At 44.9% G+C, this 21,842-nt stretch overlaps 1 protein-coding gene across 3 annotated transcripts in view; it reads left to right on the top strand.

The window, feature by feature from the left end:
* The window catches only part of Clpb (ClpB family mitochondrial disaggregase), a 142,276-nt gene that overhangs the window by 93,645 nt on the left and 26,789 nt on the right, over positions 1-21,842 (top strand). For all 3 annotated transcript variants that reach the window (XR_013090402.1, XM_076846695.1, XM_076846697.1), the window contains exon 6: positions 11,628-11,725. Coding sequence is in view for 2 of the 3 variants with exons in the window: in XM_076846695.1 (XP_076702810.1) it covers positions 11,628-11,725 (98 nt within the window). In the remaining variant the exon portion in view is untranslated. The remainder of the gene's footprint in view (positions 1-11,627; positions 11,726-21,842) is intronic.

The raw sequence follows: 21,842 nt of genomic DNA on the forward strand, positions 1-21,842 counted from the left end.
TCCCCTCCGTGTTTGTGGTCTTTTCGTCATCCTCTCCTTGCTCATTTCCCTACCACCCTTCCACTTTCATTTTTTGGTGATGGTTGCCTGGTGATTGGTAACTGTGGTTGAGCATTAAGAAAGGATCATAAACTGAAAGAGTTCTTGTTGGCAGAGCTTCTATTTTTAAAACAAGCATTGCTTGAGATGAGTAATTCCTTCAGCCTTAATGGAGGGCTGAAAGTAGACATCAGCAGGTAAACACTTCCTGTGCCCAGAACCATAGCCTGTAATATATGATGACATTTCAAAGATGTTCCCTCCACACTTTTGATTCTCTCCATATGGGAAGTGCAGTTAGCAAAAATATCCCACTGGGTTCTGTTTCTCCACGTGTTCTCAAAGCCAACTGTAAACAAGGTCTCTCATCTTCTTGAAGTTCAGAGTGGAAGTCTGTGTATTCTTGTGAGCCTGGCTCAGCCACTGTCTTGGTGTGCTGCCACTCCTCCAAGCAGCAGGCTGGACTTAGCTTTGTGAACAGACGTGAGCAGAAGCATAAGCCATCTCCTGTTACCCCCTCTTCCCTACTATGGGTATTATGCTGGGATTGGTCAGCAGACACTTAAACATCTGGTCATCTCAGTCCTTTGGGGTGGCTGGTGTTTTATAGACAACCCATCAAGATTGATTGGCCTTATAACTGAATTAGCCAGATGTGTGGGCATTGTGTGCCCTTTCCTCAGCCTCCCTTCAATGTTGTTAGATGGAAGCAGACATACGATTAGCATGTTTGAAGATGATGTGTTTTTAGTGCATGAACAAAAGCTGCTTCCTTCTGCAGAGACTCTGTCTTTGCCCCAGACATCAGCAGTATAATTATGACTGCTAAATTCAGCCCAGACCCCAGGCTCGGCTGCCTTGGTCTCAGCTGTCACTTGCAGGAGGGGGAAGGGAGGCTGCAGGGACCCAGGCTCTTATAGTCCACTTTAAACTCTGCTTTATCCAGAGCCTTTCCTTCCCACTAACAGTTGCCCCCAGCTGCTTCTTGGTCACAGGGCACTCTGCCACCTTGGAGGTAGTCTGTGCTAGATTGTGGACAGAAGGAGAAATGGGCTGCTCTCCTGAAAGCCCATGACTTCCAGGATACTTGCCAGAAAGAAAAATGAGCTGAGGATTCTTGCTCTTAATATACTTGTGTCACACAATATATAGAGGATTATCTGCCATTTGGAAAACCCCACCATAGGTGTGTATTGAGCAGAAGTCCTGGGCAGGAGATTTTGCTGTTGCCCTTTTCCTTGCCCTACTCTGTATGGTGACCTATGCTTGAACATTCATCCCATGGCTTTTCTACCATGTCTTTTCTAACCACAGTGGCCTATGTATTTTCCTTGTAACAAACGAAGCATTTTCAAATCTTTAATGATGTTTAATATTCTGTGAACATTTTTTTTTTTGGAGGGAAGGGGTACTGTGGATTGAACCCAGAAATACTCTACCACTGAGCTACATCCCCAGCCCTTTATTTTTAATGTTGAGAAGGGATCTCACTACATTGCTTAAGTCCTCGCTAAATTGCTTAGGTTGACCTCAAATTTTCAATGCTCCTGCCTCAGCCTTCCACGTCGCTGAGTCTATAAACATCTTGTATCTAGTGTATCTAACACAGCCCTCCGTACACTTGCCTCTGTGTTCCCATATGTTTAGTGAACAGCATCTACCAGTCTTGTTGTTGTTGTTGTTCTGCCAGTCTTACGAATGTATTGCCAGTAAATCTGAAGACTTCTTGCTCACTTTCTACCAAGCCCTAAGAATTGCCTCTCAAGTGCATGCCCTCCTCTGTCCCCACTACCTTGGTTCAGGCTTCATTGCTCACCTGGACTAATCTCCAGCCTTCTTGCTGATCTTCCCACCTCCCAGATTCCCCAAGATAGGGACCCTTATTACCTACATTTTCCATATGCATAACATGGTCACCAGGCTGTTAAGTAACTTGCACAGGGTCCACTCCTAGTAAGTGGACGAGCCATTGCACTATATTTTTGATTGTGATCTCATGAACAGAATTCCAGTCTATGTCTCCAGAGCCTCCACAGGATCTGTCATAATGTAGGTGCTTTGGAATGTTGGTTGGTTGGTTGGTTGATTGGTTGGTTAAGTGAATGAATCAGTGTTATTCCCATTGAACCTGCCTTCAGGCTCAAAACGGCCTGGCTGAGCATCTGTAGCTTATGCCAAGAAGTATGGATTTTGTCTCATCTCCTAATGCCCAGCTGTACACAGACATGTTCCCTCCCACTCAGTAACAAACTGCCTGGAACTCTTTCCTGGCTCATATTTACAAGAGAATGTGATAAATTCCGTATTGATCTCTCCTGTTCCACTGTAAATTTTGCAAAAGATGATTAAATAGAGCAATAGAGTCTGCAGGCATTGTGGCTCAATATGTTGTGGACTGGTGTATCGACCTCCTCCATCCAAAGGCAGCCAGCGCCTATCCCTGCTGCCCCAGACCAGTAATTAAAATCCTGTGAGACTGGGATTTAAAATCCAATCATATCCCTGAATCAAGCCTTCTAGCCTCCCCATGTGATGAGTGCAATAAGGTAACGGCAGGAGCATGTTTATGTCTGTGCTGAAGCAGTCCCCATAGGGTGGGTAAGAAATGGAGAGTTGGGTAGCCCTGCTGGCTAAATCACTTCACCCTGACACCACAGCCACTTGTAAGACAATCTGTAGGTACATAAACAAGTCCCAGCCGAAGACCAAAAGTCAGGCTGTAAGAACAAAATATCATGTACAAAAATTCTCAAATTCTGTTTCATTGTGCACTTCTATTCTCACAGCCAGTATATAAGTGACTTGACCTTGATTAATCTATTTTTGGCCTTTAGGAACCAAATACATATGTGTGTGAATTTTCACAGGAACCCTTGGACTTAATCTAAACTGCAGGCATCTTCCTGGTGCTGAGGCCTACACTCAGGGCACATTGTACTATTGAAATAAACATGTCCATCTCCGCACTAGGGGACCAGGTACTCTCTAAGAGCAGAAACAGTGTCTTTGTAGCCCCTTTGTATCTTTAGTGTATAGTGTGATGCCAAATATGTAGATGAGACTCTCAAAATGTAACTTTGAATGAATGGGTAAGTAAATAGATACTAACAGTTAATCTTGAAAAAAAAAAAATAGCTACACAAAGTGTAACAAGTAAACTTACCAAGAGGCCATCCATTTGGTGTTTGAAGACTTCAGTGATGGGGAACCCACTTGTTTCTGGAGCTGCCCATATTCTATCTTTGGATGTTCTGATGTTTAGAAAGTCAGCTGCAATCTGCTTCTAAGTCTTATTATTAACCTTGGGTTCATAGAGAATGAGTCTAATCCCAATTCTGCATGATGGCCTTTCAAACCTGAAAATGGCAGGCACGTTCCCCAGAGCAGTTTTTTTCTGCAGCCTAAACCACTAGTTCCTTAAACCATTTTTCTCACATGGCTTCTAAACCCTTTCCTATCTTAATTACATTTCCCAGAACAATTTCCAGTTTGCCTCTCTTCCAAAATACATGACTTCCCATTTATCTCCGTTAATTTGCATCTCATTTGTTTTGGCTCTTAGTGTCAATCTCCTGTCAGGTGTATTTGGTGCCCTGCTCATCCTAATTACATCTATAGGTTTGATGCACGGACCATCCATGTCAGAAATAAACATGCTGAATAGGACCACAGCCATTTGCAGCCACTAGAAACTTCCCGCCAAGTCACCTATGATCCATCAGTGCCCCACCCAGTAGTACATCAATCACTTAATGACATTCCACATACTACTAGCATCAAACCCACATTTCTTCATTGCGACCCTGGGATTGTTCTGAGACATCCCTTCAAAAGTCTGCCAAAGTCTACTTTTGCCCTAACTAAACAGGTAATCCTGATAAAGAAAAAAATGGTGGTTAGTCTGGCATGGTTTCTGTGGACCCATCCTGATGCCTAGCTTTCATCACCCCAAATCCCGTCCTAGGCTTTTACAAAGCACCTTAATATATCTGATTCTGGAGACAAGACAATCTGCATGAAAAGAGGAGGAGGGGACCCTTAGGCTAGAGTGTTCTGGAAAAGCTGAGGCTAAACTCACAGAAGTAAAAAGGGTTTTGGTCCCACTGAAGAGGGACAGTGGCAGCCCCATGTAGTTGGTCCTTCCAGTCAGTGCTAGGGGAGTGGACTGAAGGGTGAGGGGAGCTTAGGAGGGGGCGGGCAGCTGGGAATGCCTGGAAGGCCTGGTTCTAGCTTTCATTCTCACATTCCCAGTTTTCGTGCCCTTGGACTTCAACCTTCCCTTCCCCAGGTTTTTCCACTTTTCCAGTCTTTCTTTCTTTTTTTTTTTTTTTCCCCAAGTGCTTAGTATATATACATCATCTGGTCTTCCCAGCTGGTGCTTCCCATCTCCCCACTGACAGTGTATGGCTCACCTGTCTTGTGGAGGGAGGCGATCATCTCTACCTCCTCATCCCCTGACGCTTACCAGACGATATTGTATTGTTTCTGTCCTGTCTGGATTCTGACAGAGGACAAGACTAGTCTGCTTCCACTGAGTCCCTGGCCCCTGGCCTATAGTAACTGTGCAGAGGGGTTTTAGTGAAATGGCTGAATGTAGCCCTGGCGCAGTAGCTCTCTCTTCCCTAAGCTTTATTCATCTGCCTTCATGGAGGCAAGGGATCCTATCTGACCATGTCCATAGGAGTTAGCACTTCTAGACAACCTCCTGGGAGATTAGTTAATGTGGGTCACCATTCACCATGGGGAAGCCTGAGTGGAAAGAAGAGGAGCCCCGTTCTGTGCCCTTTCTACAAAGCTTTCTATGCCCAGCCTACCTCAAGAAACTCCTCTCTATTGACCTGAGAGCACCTGAACACACTGGAAGGAGGAGACGTTTTTCTCTCTATTTGAGTCATTAAGCCTTTGATATTGCACTTTATAGTGGAAAAGCAGATTTGGTTTCTTTTTAAAAAAAAAAATCTTTATTATATAAAATTTCAAAAGAGAGGATAATATAAGTTCCTGCTTGAAATCCTATCTTTACTTATTTATCCATTGTATGACCATGAGCAAACTCTTTCAGGTCTCTGAGCCTCTGTTTTCTCAAAATCTTTGTATGATTAATTATTCAGACACTGTACATAAAGGTCTTATACCCAACAGATGTCTGTCTGTCTCCTTTCTCTTACTTTTCTTTAAGTCACCTTTAAAATAGAAAGAAAAAAAAAATCTCTCCTGCTTTCTTCATTAAATTGTTAGGAATTAAATCCATGGATGTATTTACAGACTGTGGCATATGATAAGTGCCCAGTGAAGCAATATGTGGGGGGGTGTATCTGCAGATGCATATGTCTGCATGTGTATGTTGAGTAGTGCTCTGTAGTGTGGTTTTGGGGAAAAGCTCAAGATAAGTTATGAGGGGACTTCTGCTTGCTGCCTGTGATATTCTGAGCAAGTCTCTTGTCTCACCTTCAGCCTTCAGGAGCTACAGAGAGCAGCTGTGTAGATTAAACTGAGACCTGGTGAGGCCAAGACCCTAGGCCGAGGGCCAGGAAAGGGAGTAAAGTGAGCAGGAAGGACAGCAGGAGCCCAGAAAGGGGAGCACTGGTCACCAAGCTTTGAACAATGAGTAGGATCTAGGTAATCAGGGAGACAAAGGTTGGGACTTCAAATGTGAGGAGTGACCCGGACAGTCTGGGGATAAGGGTGGAGACAACATGTCTCTGAATACTTCTTTGGTGGGGAGCTCACCAGCAAAAAGAATAAATTGATCTTCATTGACACCTCTGGTCATGGAAATGATTTCTCTAATAGTCTGTATTTTCCAATACTGGGGATTAAACCCAGGGACACTCTACCAGTGAGCTATATCCCTAGTCTCCCACTCATGCCCTCCACCTTCTTTTTGAGAGAGAGTCTCACTAAGTTCCTGAGGCTGGCCTCAAACTTGGAATCCTCCTGCCTCAGACTTCCACATAGGTAGAATTACAGGTATGTGCTGATTTCTCTAATATTTAGCAAAAATTTCTAATTGGAGAGAGTGAACCAACTGCTAAAATAATGAAAATCAGAATAAAGGTGGTAAAGAAGCTGAAAGTAAAAGTGGAAAAGAGAGTGGGTGTGAGCACTCCTACAGAGAACACTGCACCCTGTTCAATCATGTATTTAATTATTTTCAAACTTTTTATCTTACTCTGTCTTCACAGAACCCCTAGAGGTAAGCAGAACAGCATTCATTGCCACCAGAAAAGTAAAGCAAGTGCCTTGCATCACACAGCCAGTGGGCGTTATCCCTCATCCTGATGGCTCCCCAACCCAGTGCTCTGTCAGAGGGAAGGGGCAAGCTGTGGAAATGGCAGTTGTGTTAGAATGGATCGCTAGCACGGCAGTATGGCTCACAGAACTCGGGGGGGAGGGGCAAGTATGCCAATATTATTGATAATAATGGCCTAACACATTTGTATAGCACATATGCTGTTGATTTTTAAATCCTCTTAATTACCTTCTCTGATATTCACAGAGGTTACATGGGCTAAACAGGATAGTGTCAAGGAAGGGGAGTGAGTGACAAGCCATCTCCTACCTCATCCAGCTTGTAAGCTTGTCCCAGCAGCACAGAGATCTGAAGCCACCCCCACCCCAATTTTAACACCCTTATAGGAAGAGCAAGTCGGCCTCTCTCTCCAAATTGTCCTTCCCCACTTCCCACTGTAGTGCACAGAGGGTGTTAGGCCTGAGCTGACCTATTGTCCACCCAGGCAGGGAGGCATCTGGGACCAACAAAGAGGCTAGAGGCTTCAGCCTACAGAAATAAGGGCTGTGGTCATGCACTTACTCTCAGAAAGTCTCTTCTAGGGCAGCGAGAACACCATGTTCAGTATGGCCTAAGAAGATAGCACCTAGAGAGAGCATAGTTCATTTATCTGGCACATATTTCTGAGCATTTGAGCTGCGTAGCAGGAGGGTGGCAGTGTATCAGGCATAGTCCCTGACTTCTAAAGGTGCTCAGTCTTGAATGTGACAGATTTTAATGCAGAGGGATTGATGCAGTAAGACAGAAGCAGGAGCACCTCTGGCAGCATAAGAGGTAGACCCCACCTAGGGTGAGGTGGGGTGCAGCACAGAGGCTTCCCAGAGAAGTCCAACTGAGTCTCAAAAGATGATCAAGTGTTTGCAAAAGACAAAGGTAGGAGAGGGGTGACAGATGGCTCACATAATAAGGATCTGCACTCTTTAAATTGAGAAACCCCTTGGAGGGCCATGAGCTTAGAGCTGGGTACTGGGGACATTCAGGGGAGCCAGGTGACCTGTTTCAGATGTAGCAGAGGGGAGTATCTTCCTAGGGAGTTGAGAGCTCACCATTAAGGACTTTTTCTACATAGAGCATCTCTAATTTTGTCAAATCAAAGGCAGGCCTGCACCAGAGAAGAGCAGTGGGCTCCCTAGGCCCCAGTGGGCCAGGCCTTCTCTCCCACCAACACTATTTCCACTGTCTTACTTACCCTGAATGATGAGGCCCCCACCAGCCACATGGCACCAACCAGCACCAGCCCCATGACCATCCACCCCCCCACACCCCCTACTTTTCCTGACCCAAGTCCTATTGACAGATCTCCCAGAATCTGAAGGAATTCAAGACAAATGGTTAAGAGGATGGAGTTAATAAAATTTGAAAAATTGAGGCCTGTCACTCCACTAAACTTTTTTCAATACCACTGACAGAAACATATTTCCCCAATGAGTGACCTTCCACAGCTGTAGCGGGCAGGCGCAGCCGCAGCAGTGCTGCCAGGAAGCCAGTCTGCTATTTATCAGATATTATAAGCTGGGACACACTAATCTGGAGCAGGAGAGGAGGGGAGGGTCCTGCACCACACTGCCTGGGGTGCTCCAGGTGTTTGCCCCAGCCTCAGACAGCCAGTGGGAGGTGACGGATGGCCTGCGATTAGCACTCCCCACCTCCGTCCAGCCCTCTCACTTGCTCCCAGAGGCCTGGCCCTCTAGACCAGCTGCTTGGCCCAGAGGGGCCCTGGGTGGGAGGCAACGGGAGGTCAGGCCAGGGCACGGGCCATCCTGATGCCCCCGGAGAGGGCAGGCGGGTGAGACCCAACATGGTTATTTATTGTAATGTAATGGTTTGTGGCCGGTGGTCGTGGGGGTGAAATCGATCAGTGGTAGAAGTCAGGTTCTATCAATTATTACAGCAATTAGTCAAGTCAGCGAGGGCGTGGGGCTGGGGGAGTGATATTAGGTGGACATTATCCATGGTGCCCCTGCCACAGCCTTCCTAAAGTGGGGAAGACCTGCTGCCCTCAGGCTCCAGAACCTTGGGGAGCCTGGCTGGCATCTCCCAATGAGTGGCCTGACCTGAGAGCCTCCTGGGCAAGGGACAGTCCCAACACTGCTTTAAAAGGAGCCCCTGTGCTGGCAGACCCAGGTGCAGAGATGTCCTACCTGTCCCCTTCCCATCCTTTATGAGAAGTGACACGACTCCTACTAGAAATTACTCAGTGGCCAATGTTTATGGCACACATTTTTCATTCTGTAAGCAAATATAGATCACTGACAGCACTTGTTTGGAGCAGCTAATCTCACCCTCTGTTCTTTCTCTCACTATCGTCTTCTCTCACCTTCTCTCCTCTCCCCCTCCCCTTCTCTCTCCCATTTCTTCCTCTCCTTTTTTTCCCCTGTCTTCCTGCATGTTTTTCTTCCCTTCTCTATTTTCTTTCTCCCTTCTCTAATTTTTTTTTTTCTTCTAGAGGTCTCTCCCTGATCCCCCTCCACATAGCCCATATCTAGTTGACAGAGCTTGTCTTGAGGCTGCCAGAGAAAGAAGAGGCCTTTTCGTCACTTAATTGGGGCTCCCTCTGCCCCACCTGTGCTGCAGGAGCTTTGTGGGGAGGGGAAGATGCTGCCTCACACTAGCCCTCTTCCCTTGGTGCCCAAGGTATAGAGATGGACTGGGAAAGCCATGTCAGGCAAGCAAGTCCCTGAGCACTGTGTTCCTCCCTGAGCCCTGACGGTGCTGTCTGTCCTGTCTGTCCCTCCTTTAGCACACCATCAGCCCTTGGCCTGTGTTACTATCATGTGCTAATCTGAGCTGAAGTAGTGCTGGGCTCAAACTTGAGGTAGACATAGTTCTAAAGACAAGAAGAAAAGCCTTCAAAAGAGGCAAGAGGCCTGGCCACAGGTGTGCGGAGAAGACCTGAAAAGAGGTTTTATAGACCTCAAAGGTCTATTAAAGATATCAGTTGCTGCAGAGCAGTGGAGATATATAGACTGTTGTTTGGCCCTGCTAGTCCTACGTCATCCCACGTACAGAGCCTCGCAGATAATGCTGGCAGATCTGAAAGAAAGCATGAAGTCTCAATGGAGTTTGTGAAGAATTATTCATTGGTTAGTAAGACCACTCCTCACTGAGGAGGCTGTGCTTCATCCCATAGGCAGTCAAAGACCATTGAAGGATTTTTCAGCAGGGGTGTGTCACAGCCTCCCTGGTGAAAGCATGTAGTTAGGAAAATTCTGAAGATGGGTTGGATTCCTGCTTCAAACAAATAAAGCTAGCTTTGTGTCCTTGGGCTAGTCATTTCACTTCTCTGGATCACTAGTGTCAATGTCTGTAGGCTAGGTAGTCTAATTCCTGTCTCTCAAGGTGGCTGTGAGGATGAAATGATAAAATGTAAATAAAGTGCAGAGTACAGTGCCTGGCACATAGTGAGTACTCGGTAAATACCAGTGCGGTTGTTATCACCACTCCTAGGTATCTACTTAGGAGACATGAAAACTTATATCCAGAGGCAGGAGTGGTGGTGCACACCTGTAGTCCCAGCTACTCAGGAGGCTAAGGTGGTAGAATTGCTTGAGCCCTGGAGTTCTAGGCCAATCTGGACAACACAGTAAGACACCCGCCCCCATCTCAAAAAAAAAAAAAAAAAAAAAAAAACCACAAAGACTTGTGTTCTATATAAACTTCATAACAGACAAAAAGGAAAAGTAGTAGTCCAAATGTCCTTCAGCCAATAGATAAATAAAGTGTAATTTATTAATAAAATGGAATATTGTTCAGCCATACTATACCATGAAGAATTTCAAAAACACTCTAAGAGAAAGAAGCCAGACACACACACAAAAACACATATTAAGCACTCCCATTTATGTAAAATATGGCAAATCTATAGAGAAAGTAAACCATCAATTGTCAGGGCTAGAGGGAATGGGGTGTGTCTGGTCATGAGTATGGGGTTTCTTTTTAGGATCATGAAAATGTTCTGGAATTAGATAGTGATGATCATTGTGCAACCTTGTGAGTATTTAACACCACTGAGTTGTGTTGTTTTTTTGTTTGGTTTTTGATGTTGTTTGGGGCCTTTGGGCAGTACTGGGTACCACCTTCTCTTTATTTTGAGACAGGGTCTCACTAAGTTGCTGGCCTCAAACTTGCAATCCTCCTACCTCAGCCTTCCATGTTGCTGGGATTACAGGCTTGCACCACCATGACTGGCTCTCAATTGTGTATTTTTAAAGGTTAAGTTTATGGCATATGAATTATATCAACACAAGTAATATTTTGTATTATATTCCTGATAGAAAATAGGGTCATGTATGAAAATACTATTTTTTCTTATTGATAATAAAAGTTTCCTTTGCCTAGATTGTACCTCCTGCTCTGTCTCTTCCGCTGCCTCCTCCCACACCTGTGTAGAGGTTGGCCTTTTCCTCTGCAGCCCAGGCAGACAGCCACATGCAAATGCTTAATAAACATTTACTGTTGTTGTCAAGTTTATAGGGTCTTTTTAGAAAGCAGAGACTTTCGGTAGGAAGAGGTTCATATCATGATATAAATGTTTCCACAGACTGGGATTTAGAAAGGCTGATTTTCACTGTCCAACAACAGTGGTTAGAAACCCACCCTGAGCCAAGCCCTGTGCTTGAACGCATCCCAGCCAACCCATTCTATCCTAAGGCAGAGATTGGGTATTAACCCTTCATTATTTTTAGATACTTTTCTAGCAGGAAAGAAGTTCAAGGAATATTTATTGGAAATCTGTTATGTACAAAGCTCAGCTTGCTTAGGCTCCCATCTTCCTGCCTTGAGAGAAGGGTTTTGGGGGCAAGGACCAATCTGATTCTTCTGGGTTCCCTTGTGGTTTGCCACATGGAATGGAACGGAATGGGTGGAGTTTGAAGAGGGGAGTGAGGTGCTCAGACCTGGGCTTGAGGAAAAATGTAGACATTTTAGTGAATATATATGAATTTATATGTATTGGGTATGTGAATCTGTATTTGGTTGGTATATTTTGCTAGCATTTTCAGCTAGGTGTATTTATATATGTACAACACATCTGCAAGTGTGTAGAACCTCTCCGTATAGGAAGCGTGTTTCTAAAGGCAGGTGTATGCACATGTAGATGCCTTGATACCCTGACCTCTGACAGAGAGGCTGAGAGTTCTCCGAGAACAGCTTGACATGTTTTTGCCATCATTCTACAATCTCAAAGGTTTCTACAGGCATTCCTCACGCTGAAATCAGGACCACAGGCACCTATAAGCAAAGGCTGAGGTCCCACTGATCACTCATAGAGCCCCTGACTCTATTCTTCTCCTGCCAGGAGCCAACCCCCTGCAGAGGAATGAAATGGGACACACACCCTTGGATTATGCTCGAGAAGGGGAGGTGATGAAACTTCTGAGGACTTCTGAAACCAAGGTAAGTCTCAGAGAAAGGAGGTGAGCACTACATGCATCATTCAGTCTTTCACTAAGTAGACTAGGTCAGGCTCCACACCAAAGGCCACTTTTCTTTAGGTGATTATTATGTGTTTAAATGCAAATCCAGCCCCTAGTCATATCAAGAGTAAGGAGCTGCCCCAGGAGGTCCTTGACCAGGGAGAGGGAGAGGCCTGGTCCACTCTGGCTTCTGAGAATTAACTACTTTCAAATTAAATTTTGAGGTGATGTTCTTCCAGCTTCTTTTCAAAGGGGAGGACTAACCAGAAAAAGTCTTGCACTTGAGGAGTATTCTCCAGCCCTCACATACTCACAGCCTCATTTTACATATCTTTCCCATCATCTCACTTTCCAGTACCTCACCCTTCCCATCCACATACACACCAGAGCCTGGTACAGAATCTGAGCCAAAAAAATTCTCTATCTTAATTCAATCTTCTCACCCAAATTTTTGAACTCCCTGAGAATATGACTGTCTTCTCTTTCTCCCAGCCTCAAAGCTGTAGCTCAGGAATGACTGGACTAAATCCAAGAACTAGAATCACAGATCTCAGAACTGCCATGGTCCTGAGAAGTCATCAGGTCCAGTGATGGGAAATCTTAAAGAGCATAAGCATAAACATAGAAATCAGAGGGAAATTGAGCGTTCTGGTTGAAGGAACCATGGCCCAGTGCTGCCCATGCAGCAGGCCCCTCCCTCCCAGGGAAGCCTCTGACAGGGCTCTACAGTGAGTGTGAGTTTTAAATCTCTGAAATTTAAATCGACTGACTTGTTTTATGCCTGGGGAAAGTGGAGCCCAGGATGCGATGTGGCTTGCCTTTGATCCCAGAGTGAGTTAGCATCAAAACTGAAACTAGTAGGCTTGACCACAAGGTCATGTAGTAGGTTCAGTGACAGACAGGGCCTGGAAGACCTGGTTTCTAGCTCTTTGTCTTGTGCTTTTCCCAGATCATAGGACCTCTTCTCTACACATTGACATAAGTGTCTTGCCATAATTCAGTGTGGCAGATAGACTGCCTTGAGTCAGAACACTCAGCTCACTAGACTGAGACAGGGGAGACTTGGTTTCTGACCCCAGCTCTACCACTCACTGTCTGCATGACCTTGGGCTAACTTTTTTTTTTTATTATTTGAGAAGGGTATCACTAATTGCTCAGGGCCTTGCTAAGTTGCTGGTGTTGGCTTTGAACTCCTCGCCATCCTCCTACCTCAGCCTCCCAAGTCTCTGGGATTACAGACATGCACCACCCAGCTGAACAAAGATATATTTTTACTTTATGCTGCATGTCCATTTTTATTGAGGGAAGATGGTGAGCTCTCCTCGTCATAGGCACCCAGGGATCCCAAATGGCAAAGCAGCCACCCCTCGAATGTTGCTGTTTGCTTCTAGAGGGAAAGGATACTTTAAAGTATCTTAAATGTGTAGTTAAATGCTCAGCCTGGATGTAGAACCCTTTACTTGTCCTCACAACTCATTGGCCAGAATTAATTCCATGATCCTACCCAATTACAAGGGGCTTAGAAGAGTAATCATACCATGAGCCTAGAAGGGGAAAGCTGGAAATTCTTGGTGAACAACATCAACCATATAGTTTGCCTTCCTGGTATCCTTAGCAACTATTTTGTAATAATTTCCACCAGAAAAAGGAAGAAGTTTGGAAGAATGACTAGCTTTTCACAGCCCATCCAAGGAGGTCCTTGGGACCAGAAAGGGCTGTAAAATTCCAGAGAATAAGTGCTTTCCTCCCTTGGTTTAGATTTTCCACCCTTAGGAGCAGCCTTGACAGCCAGGTCAGTTCCCCAAGTGCCTTGAGGAAATCCCTGACACTTTTAGCTGTGGAGACTGCTCCCCTCCTCATCTCTCCCACTAAACCCAATGGCTGCCTGCCAGAGACAAGCACTAGACTTGGCCAAGAGTACCCACAGTTTGTCAGGTCATGTGACTTAGGGCAGCTACTAATCTGGCCATATGAAGCAAGAGAACTGGCCTCTTGGTGCCATCACAGGTGAAGGGAACCAGGTTACTGAGGGACGCTTAAATTTTGACTGTTTAAGGGAAATGGCTTGTTGTTGACCACATTATTACAAGGCTAATGTCCGGAGTGAATACATGATAGTTGTAGTCTCCCGTGTGAGTCAGACCTTTCTGGAGCAGCAAGGGCAATTATAGACAGCATGTTCTGAGTAGATGCTAGAGGAGCTGTGTGAAAAAAAGCTGAAGGCAACAGGGGTATCTGGCCTGGGGGGCGGTGGGCCAGCATTTAGGCGCAGGAATGGCTCGGGTAAAGAGAATAGGTTGCACTCAGTGGTAAAGTTAGCCCAGAGTCAGGCTGATTAGGATGCCTCTGCTGGGAGGAGCTCCCTAGGAAGCTGACCCAAAGTGGAGAGGGCTGCTTGGAGGCTAGAAAAGCATGTAGAGCCAGCCAGGGATTCCAAGACCTCTCAGCTGGAAGCCCTTTTCATCTGTTGTTACCTATATGTTCTTGATCCCTTCAGCCAGTTGAGACTTTCTTCTTGCTGAATGTCCAGGTGTCCCCTGTGCATCTCCTTCTGATTGTTCTGCTATCCTCCCTAGTTTTCTGCCCCTGTGAACTACCCCACCCCCCAGCTCGGTGTGTCAGTAGCGTTTTTCTTTCTCCCAGTTGCTCAGCATCTACTTGGTCTCCCATTCTTTTTTTTTTTTTTTTTTTTTTAAAGAGAGAGGTGAGAGAGAGAGAGAACTTTTAATTTTTTTTTTTTTTTTTTTTTTTAGTTTTTTTGGCGGACACAACATCTTTGTATGTGGTGCTGAGGATCGAACCCGGGCCGCACGCATGCCAGGCAAGCGCGCTACCACTTGAGCCACATCCCCAGCCCCTGGTCTCCCATTCTTTCTGCTCAGATTTTTCCACCAAGCTGCAAAAACTTTCTCTTTAAGGCAGGCTGTTGTGGGAGGAACACTGTTTCAGACTTGGGTTCTGTCTCCCTCTGCCAGTTAGTAAGAAGCAGCTGGCCCTCTGTAAGTTCAGGCCCTGCTTCTATAACAGTGACCCAGGCTTGAAGGCACTGAGGCCTCCTCTCCTGGCTTTGTCTAAACATGAGTTACTACTGCTCTGATCTTATCAACTCCCCTTCTATCCTCCCTGCACCTCCCTGTTACCCAGCTGAGCCGCCTCCACATTCGCTTACCCCTCTCTAGTCAAATTATGTTCATTGTAGAAAATTTGTGAGTATTTATGTCATGTCTCATTATAGAAGATTTGGAAATAGAGAAAAGACGAGGAGAATTAAATAATGTAGTACGAATTTATGAATGATATCCATGTGCCAAGTTCTGGGCTAGATGAGAAGAAAACAGATAAGTAAATAACTACCAGAGTCCATAGTCTGTCGGGAGTCAAGCAAGTGAACTGTGACACCACTGATCATTAGTGATGTGACCGATCAAGGGAGGTTTCCTGGAAAAGATGGCAGTTGAGCCTAATCTCTAGTAAAAGCATTCTAGCCCTACGACCTACACATAACCACTATCAATACTTTTATTTATAATAATAGTAGATTTATTAAGCATATCTAAGCACTGTGTCAGATGTTCTAATATACTCTTTCTAATTTTATAACAATCCACAGAGTAGCTCTTATTACCCCTATTTCACAGGTGGGAAAACTAACGCAGCAAGAAAGAAAGCAGATGACTTCCAGAAAATCAAGTTGTTACAAAAGTGCCTATTAGGATCTCACACAGAGATCTCTTGTACTGTATTATCTCTTTCTGGCCATATCCACATACCTGTAGGTAGACGGCCTTTTTGTTTAAACCTGCTGGTAGCCTGCTGTATATCAGAGGTCTCAAGCTGGCAAACATACCTTATTTTGCCAACCTAGAGTTTTCCAAAATTGTGAATTTAAAACCCTGAGAGTTGGGGGTGTGGACTCTGTGGCCACACTCCCTACCGTGTTGTGCCATTGCTTGCCAGGCATTTATGTTTTCTGCTTGGCCCTGAAAGCCTCTGAGTTACAATCCTGTTCTATATTTGAAATTTGCCTTTTTTTTTTTTTAACTTAATAGTATCAGTGATTTTCCCATTTTAAAATTATCCGTAAGCCTCATTTTTAAAAATTCATTCTACCTCTTAAAATGTGTGTCACTTTCACAAGAATCTCTGCACCTTACGTGCCCTGAATGGTCTTCCCCTCACCACAGGTTTCCTCAGTTCTCTCAGCAGTCCCTGAGCATAAGCCTCCCTAGTCCCCCTGAGAAGACCCACAGGTGTGAGAAGCCACCAGTGCTTTCAACTCTGATATCCACAGACTGATTGATGCTTAGGAAGGGTCCCCCCAGAGTAGGGTTCCAGGAAAGCGTGGCTCATCCGCCTCCTTGCAGAATGAGCAGGCCAAGCTTTGTAGGGGAGGTAGCCTGGTTCTCACATTGAATGATTTCAATAGATAGTTTACTACTTGGCGCCCCGACCATTTTCATGTCTTAACTAAGAGATGGAAGAGAGGTAGAAATATATCTCTGTGCACATGATGGCAGATAAAACAAAAATATAGGAAGCTATCCCATGATGAATATTCAGCTAAGGGGGACGCGCGCATGCCAGCCGCATCTTCTCTCCTGATCCTCACTCCACCGAGACTCACGAGGAATTTATTGCTCATTTTAATCACACCCAGAGAATGAATTGGCAGGAATATTAGGCAGATAGGCCTATCCTATATATTTTATTTGCATATCCCAGTGACAGAATCACAAGCACATTTCCTGTCTCTATATTTTTTCATTTGCTTCAGGGGTAGCTGGGGATGTGATGCTCCCCTGGGCCCATATTCCAGGCTGAGAACCTGGGTGCTCCCATCAGAGCTGAGCTAAGTCCTATAGAGGAGGAGGAGGGGTGGGGCACACAGGAGGAAAGGGTGGGGGGCTCTTGTCCCTGCCTCACTCAGCCTGTCGCCTGTGTTTCCTGCCACGCATCTCAGTACAGGGCCCTGTGCTCTACCCTATGGCTTACTATGGGCCAGACACAGTGCTGAGTGGCTTTTACTTTCTCTTTTGTTGTTGTTGTTTTTAAATACTTTTTTTGGAGGGAAACATTTGTATAAGTTCACGTCATAAATATATGCTTAACTCACAAACCACACACCTGAGCAAGAAATAGACTATTACAAGCACTCAGAAACCCTCTCATACTGTCAGTCACTAGGCATCCTCCAAGGGTAAGCATTATCCTGATATTTTTTTATTTCATTTTTGCATAATTTCAGGAGTAGACAATAGTTACTGTAAACTCTTCACCCAGATCCCCAACTATTAAACATTTTTATCACACTTGCTTTATTATTCACATATACATAAATAATATACATAAATATATTTTTCTGAATCATTTAAGCATAAGTTACACACATCATGCTCTTTACCTCTAAATACTTGTATATATTTCCTAAAAAACAAGGAACACAGACAATTTTCTTTTTTTCTTTTTTTTGCAGTGCTAGAGATTAAACTCACATACTAGGCATGTGTTCTGCCACTGAACTACATTCCCACCCTACATTTTCTTGCATACCCTCAGTAGGATCATCAAAATTAGGACTCTAATATTAATATTAAAATAATATACAGATGTTATTCAGATTTCACCAGTATTTCAATAATTCTGCTTAAAAGAAAAGAAAATTCCGGATCCCAAATTGTATTCAGTAATCAGGTCTCTCTGGTCTTCTTTAATCTGGAATACTTCCTCAGTCTTTCCTTGTCTTTCATGACCTTGACATTTTAACAGGTACAGGCTGGTTATTTTGTAGAATGTCCCTGAATTTGAGTTTATGTAACGTTTCCTTATGATTCAACTCAGGTTATGTATTTCTGGCAAGAAAACCCTCTGGTGTTTATTTTCAATAAATTCATTAGGTAGCCCTGACTAGAAGTAGGAATAGGAAATTTGTGTTTTAAATCTCATCTCCCTAAATAGACTCTGAGCTACCTGCATGTGGGGAATAGGTCTTTTTCTCATCCTCAGATGTAAAGTGCAGGATCCAGAATCAGTCTGCAAAAGTTAGTGTTCTTTCTTCTCTTGCTTGCTGCCAGTGGAACTTTGCTTGAATTTACTTAATATCCACAGTGGGAATGATGACACTATCAACTTTACCGTGGTGGGTTTTACCAGATCAAAATACTGATCTGGTAAAACCCACCAGTAGATGCTAGAGCTAGTGCATAGAAGTTTGAGAAGTGGCAGGATATTTACATAGTGTCCATCTCTCCCTATAAAATACTTATTAACTGCAAATAGGAAAAATGGTAGTAGAAGAGCTGAGGCTGTGGCTCAGTGGTAGAGCACTTGCCTAGCATGTGTGAGGCACTAGGTTTGATTCTCTCAGCACCACAAATAAATAAAAAAAATAAAGGTTTGTTGACAATTAAAGAAATATATTAAAAAGAAAAAAAAAGGTAGTGGAAAACCCTGGCAGACACCACCTTAGCCAAGTGAACAAGGTTAACATCTACAGTTATGGGATGAATCAGTATCACATGCCCTTGATATGATGCTCTGAGAACATATTTTCATTTTCTCACTTTAGCTACTCCATGCCCCTCTCAGTCTCTACCAGTCTTATCTCAGGATCAACAGAGCTATTTGCAGAGGTGTGACACAGTGGCATTGACATGTTAAAAATATTGCTCTAGCAACAAAAGAAGGAGAGGAAAATGGAATCCAAGATGATGACCTGGTGGTCACCACATTTGATGGGGCTGACACATGCATTGTGTCTAGCCTTCCTCTAAAGGCATGCATACTTTGTGGGCTCGTTCAGTAGACTTTTAGGAGTCACTCGGGCACCTCTCTGATCCTCCAGTCTCATGTTCCTATCTACTCTGCCACCCCTAGACTTCTTTGTTGAACCCCCGACACCCCTTGGTCCTCATATGTTACCCCTTGGTCCTTTTTGTTGTCCTCTCTGTCATTCCATTTGAAGGCATAGTAGACACCCTGACAGTGACATGAGTTAGGGTCTGAACCAGGAAGTCAGGAATATGGGGCATATCTGGCTCTGTCTGTAAGTTGGGCTCTGTAGGCCTAATCTCTTCATGAGAGGCAAACTGCACTTGGCTTTTCTTCTCTCCTCCCTCTCTTTCTATCCCATTCTTGCCTGGAGTCTTATTCTGCCTACTCACCACCTCCACCCAAGCTGCCCTCTCACTGCCAGTTTGATTGCCAGACCTGCCTCCTTAGGGATGCCCACCTATCAGGATGCCTATCATACCTCTTCTCCCCAAGCCCTCCCCCACAGCCCAGCCACCCACCTCTGAGCAAAGCAAGCCCAACTAGGGCTTCGCCTTGGCCGCCCAGCCCTTTCCTGTAAATGCACTCACAGCCAGGAGGGGTGCCATATTAAATCAAGACTGATGGAAACCAGTGGCTGCGATTATCCAGCCAAGATGCAGCATGGGAAACTGGCTGCTGCCAGCTCCAGGTGAGAGCTTCTGAAGTTAATTGTACATGGCTTTTATTAAGACAATGATCACTCCCCACTCCAGTTCTCCTGCGTCCCCTTCACAGTGCCTCAGTCCACTGCCTTCTGCTTCAGCAGGCTGGGTTACCTGCCTGACTTCTCTATATACCTGGAACCCCACTAAAGCAGAGCCTTGAGCTCAGTCCTGTAGGCTTCCTCCCATCTCTCCAAGCGCCAAGGATGACAGTAGCCTACAGTTGTGGAGTCCTTACCAATCTCATCCTTCTTTTTTCCCTCTCCCAAATGAATATGCACAAGCCAAGCCTTTTCCTTCTCTAGTTTCTTCTACTGATAAGTTTTCCACAAGGCCATTCATTCACTTGTTCATTCATTCATTCATTTAATCACTATTTAGTACAAACTTTGCCAAACATTAAGAGAAAAACATGCAGCAATACCCTTTGACCTGGTATAATCCCAGTGTTTTATCAAGAAGACTGATTTTCAGAGGTTTTTCTGACTAGGTATAGGTATTTGAGATTCCAGGCTTAAGGAAATCAAGATATACTGAGATATAGAGCATTTGAACCTTTCCCAAGACCATCTAGAAAACGACTGAGAAACTCAGTTCATGGTGTAACCTTTCCCCAATGCTCACCCCAATAGAAAGCAAGGACTTTTTCCTCATGCCCAAGAAGGTATGATATCAAGAAAACCTAAAATCAGGATACTGAAGAAGAGTTATAAGAAGTAGAACTATTTCCCTGGAGAAGGCATAGGGAGGACCCAGTGGTCATATCCAAGTCAACAAAACAGCCTTTGCCTGGGGCAAAGGGAAAAGGCATGTTCTCTGAGGCCCCAGAGACAAGTGGATGGAAAGTACCTAGAGGCAGAATTCTCAGCCCCAGAGAGAGAACTGTCAGACAGAGATAAGCTGCCTCGGGCTTTAGTGAAGTCTGTAGAACCTGGTAAGTATTGCTGCTGCAGCTGCACAGCAAATTCCTTTAGAAGGGAGCCTCCAGAGCCATTTGTGGGGCAGTGGGGTACACAGAGGACTTTGCTCCTGGCTTCTGCTTAAGCCAGAGCACAATGCTTCTTTTTATTCATGGACCTCCAAAAATGATTGGATTAGTCAAAAGAAATCTGGTACCCCCAAAAAAGTACCAAGTTAGACAATCAGTTATTAAAATTCAGTGAAGAAGAAGGGAAATAAATAACATTTAACAAAAGTTTCATAAAGTCCAGGTACTGTGGTAGCCGTTTGAGTCAGACTACCATTTATTTAGTTTTTGTTTTGTTTTGTTTCTTTAATGTGGTGCTGGGGAATCAAACCTACTGCCTCATGCATGCTAGACAAGTGCTCTACCACTGAGCCACAACCCCAGCACAGACTACCACTTATACCTATAGACTTGACAAAGTATTTTGTCCATTATCTCATTTACTCCTCATCAGCATCCCACAAGGCTCCTGCAAGGTGAGTATATCCCAAGTTACAGGAAGAAAACTAAGATTCAGGGAGGTTGAACCCACTTCCCAAGGTCAGCTAGCTGGTAAATGGATGAGGTGGAGTTTGAACTCGGGTCTGTCTAGAGTGAAGCTTGTTCTTTCTGCCACATAGCTTGGCTCACTGTGCTTAGAGAGGAGTCAAATTTCAGATGGGGGACAACAATAAGAATTAAATGAGACCCTGTGCTGAGTACAGTGCCTGGCCCATAGCCGCCTCTTCCAGAAGTGACTAAAGTACCCCAGAAACATGGGCAAGCCAGCTTCCCCTCCAGACTCCGCAGTGCAGGCCAGCACTGTCCCAGCCAGAATGTGTGCATCTCCCCATCAGCTTTCCAGCGCACAGACCCAAGTGCTGAGCGGGCTGCTGGGCAGGGAGGAGGAAGAGGCAGATATATGGCTGGAGTCGGCAGAGCCAGGTGATGTATGTGGTGCCTGAGGGAGCTGCACAGTGACACTCTGGATTCCAGCCGGCAAGCGTCGCTCCACTGGGATCGGCGCCGAATTATTGCTCCATATGAAACCCCAGGACTGATGGGAGCTTTCAGTTACAGACTGATAGCAACAGCCAAAATTGGATTGTTTGCTATTTATTTTTTTTAACTTCTGTCAAGGTCACTACCGTATCAGGAAAACACTGCCCAAGCAGCAGGTATTTTTCATCCACTCTGCCCGAAAGAACAATCTGCAGCCACAACTTTTGTGACAGGGCCTTACCTTGACAGTTCTCTTCCTAGAAAGATGTCCGTGTCACATGGGCTTCAGGGAAAGGAACCTCCTGTAGACCCAGTCTTTCCTTGCCAGTTCAAGATCTGCTTCCTTCCTCCTCAGCTCCTAACCTCCTGAAATGCTTTCCTGTCAGGCCCATACTCTCAGCCCTCCCTGCCTGGTCAGCAGATGGTCCTCCAGCTTCTTCAAGCCTTCCATCTCCCAGAAATCCCCCAAAATATTCCATATTATGTATTTTTCCCTTCTCTGTGCCTCTGCACCACCTGCATAGCTGCTTCTTCTTTGTATCTGTCATCAAATTTAGTTTTGCCAAACACTCAGAAGATGTCTCTGCTGGGCCAGGACCTGTGCTGGAAATAGCAATGAGTGAAAGATAGTGGCTGCCCTCAGGGAGCTCAGAACTGAGTCAGTGGAGAGACTTACA

Source organism: Callospermophilus lateralis, chromosome 2, assembly GCF_048772815.1.
Source record: "Callospermophilus lateralis isolate mCalLat2 chromosome 2, mCalLat2.hap1, whole genome shotgun sequence".
Classification (NCBI taxonomy): Eukaryota; Metazoa; Chordata; class Mammalia; order Rodentia; family Sciuridae; genus Callospermophilus; species Callospermophilus lateralis.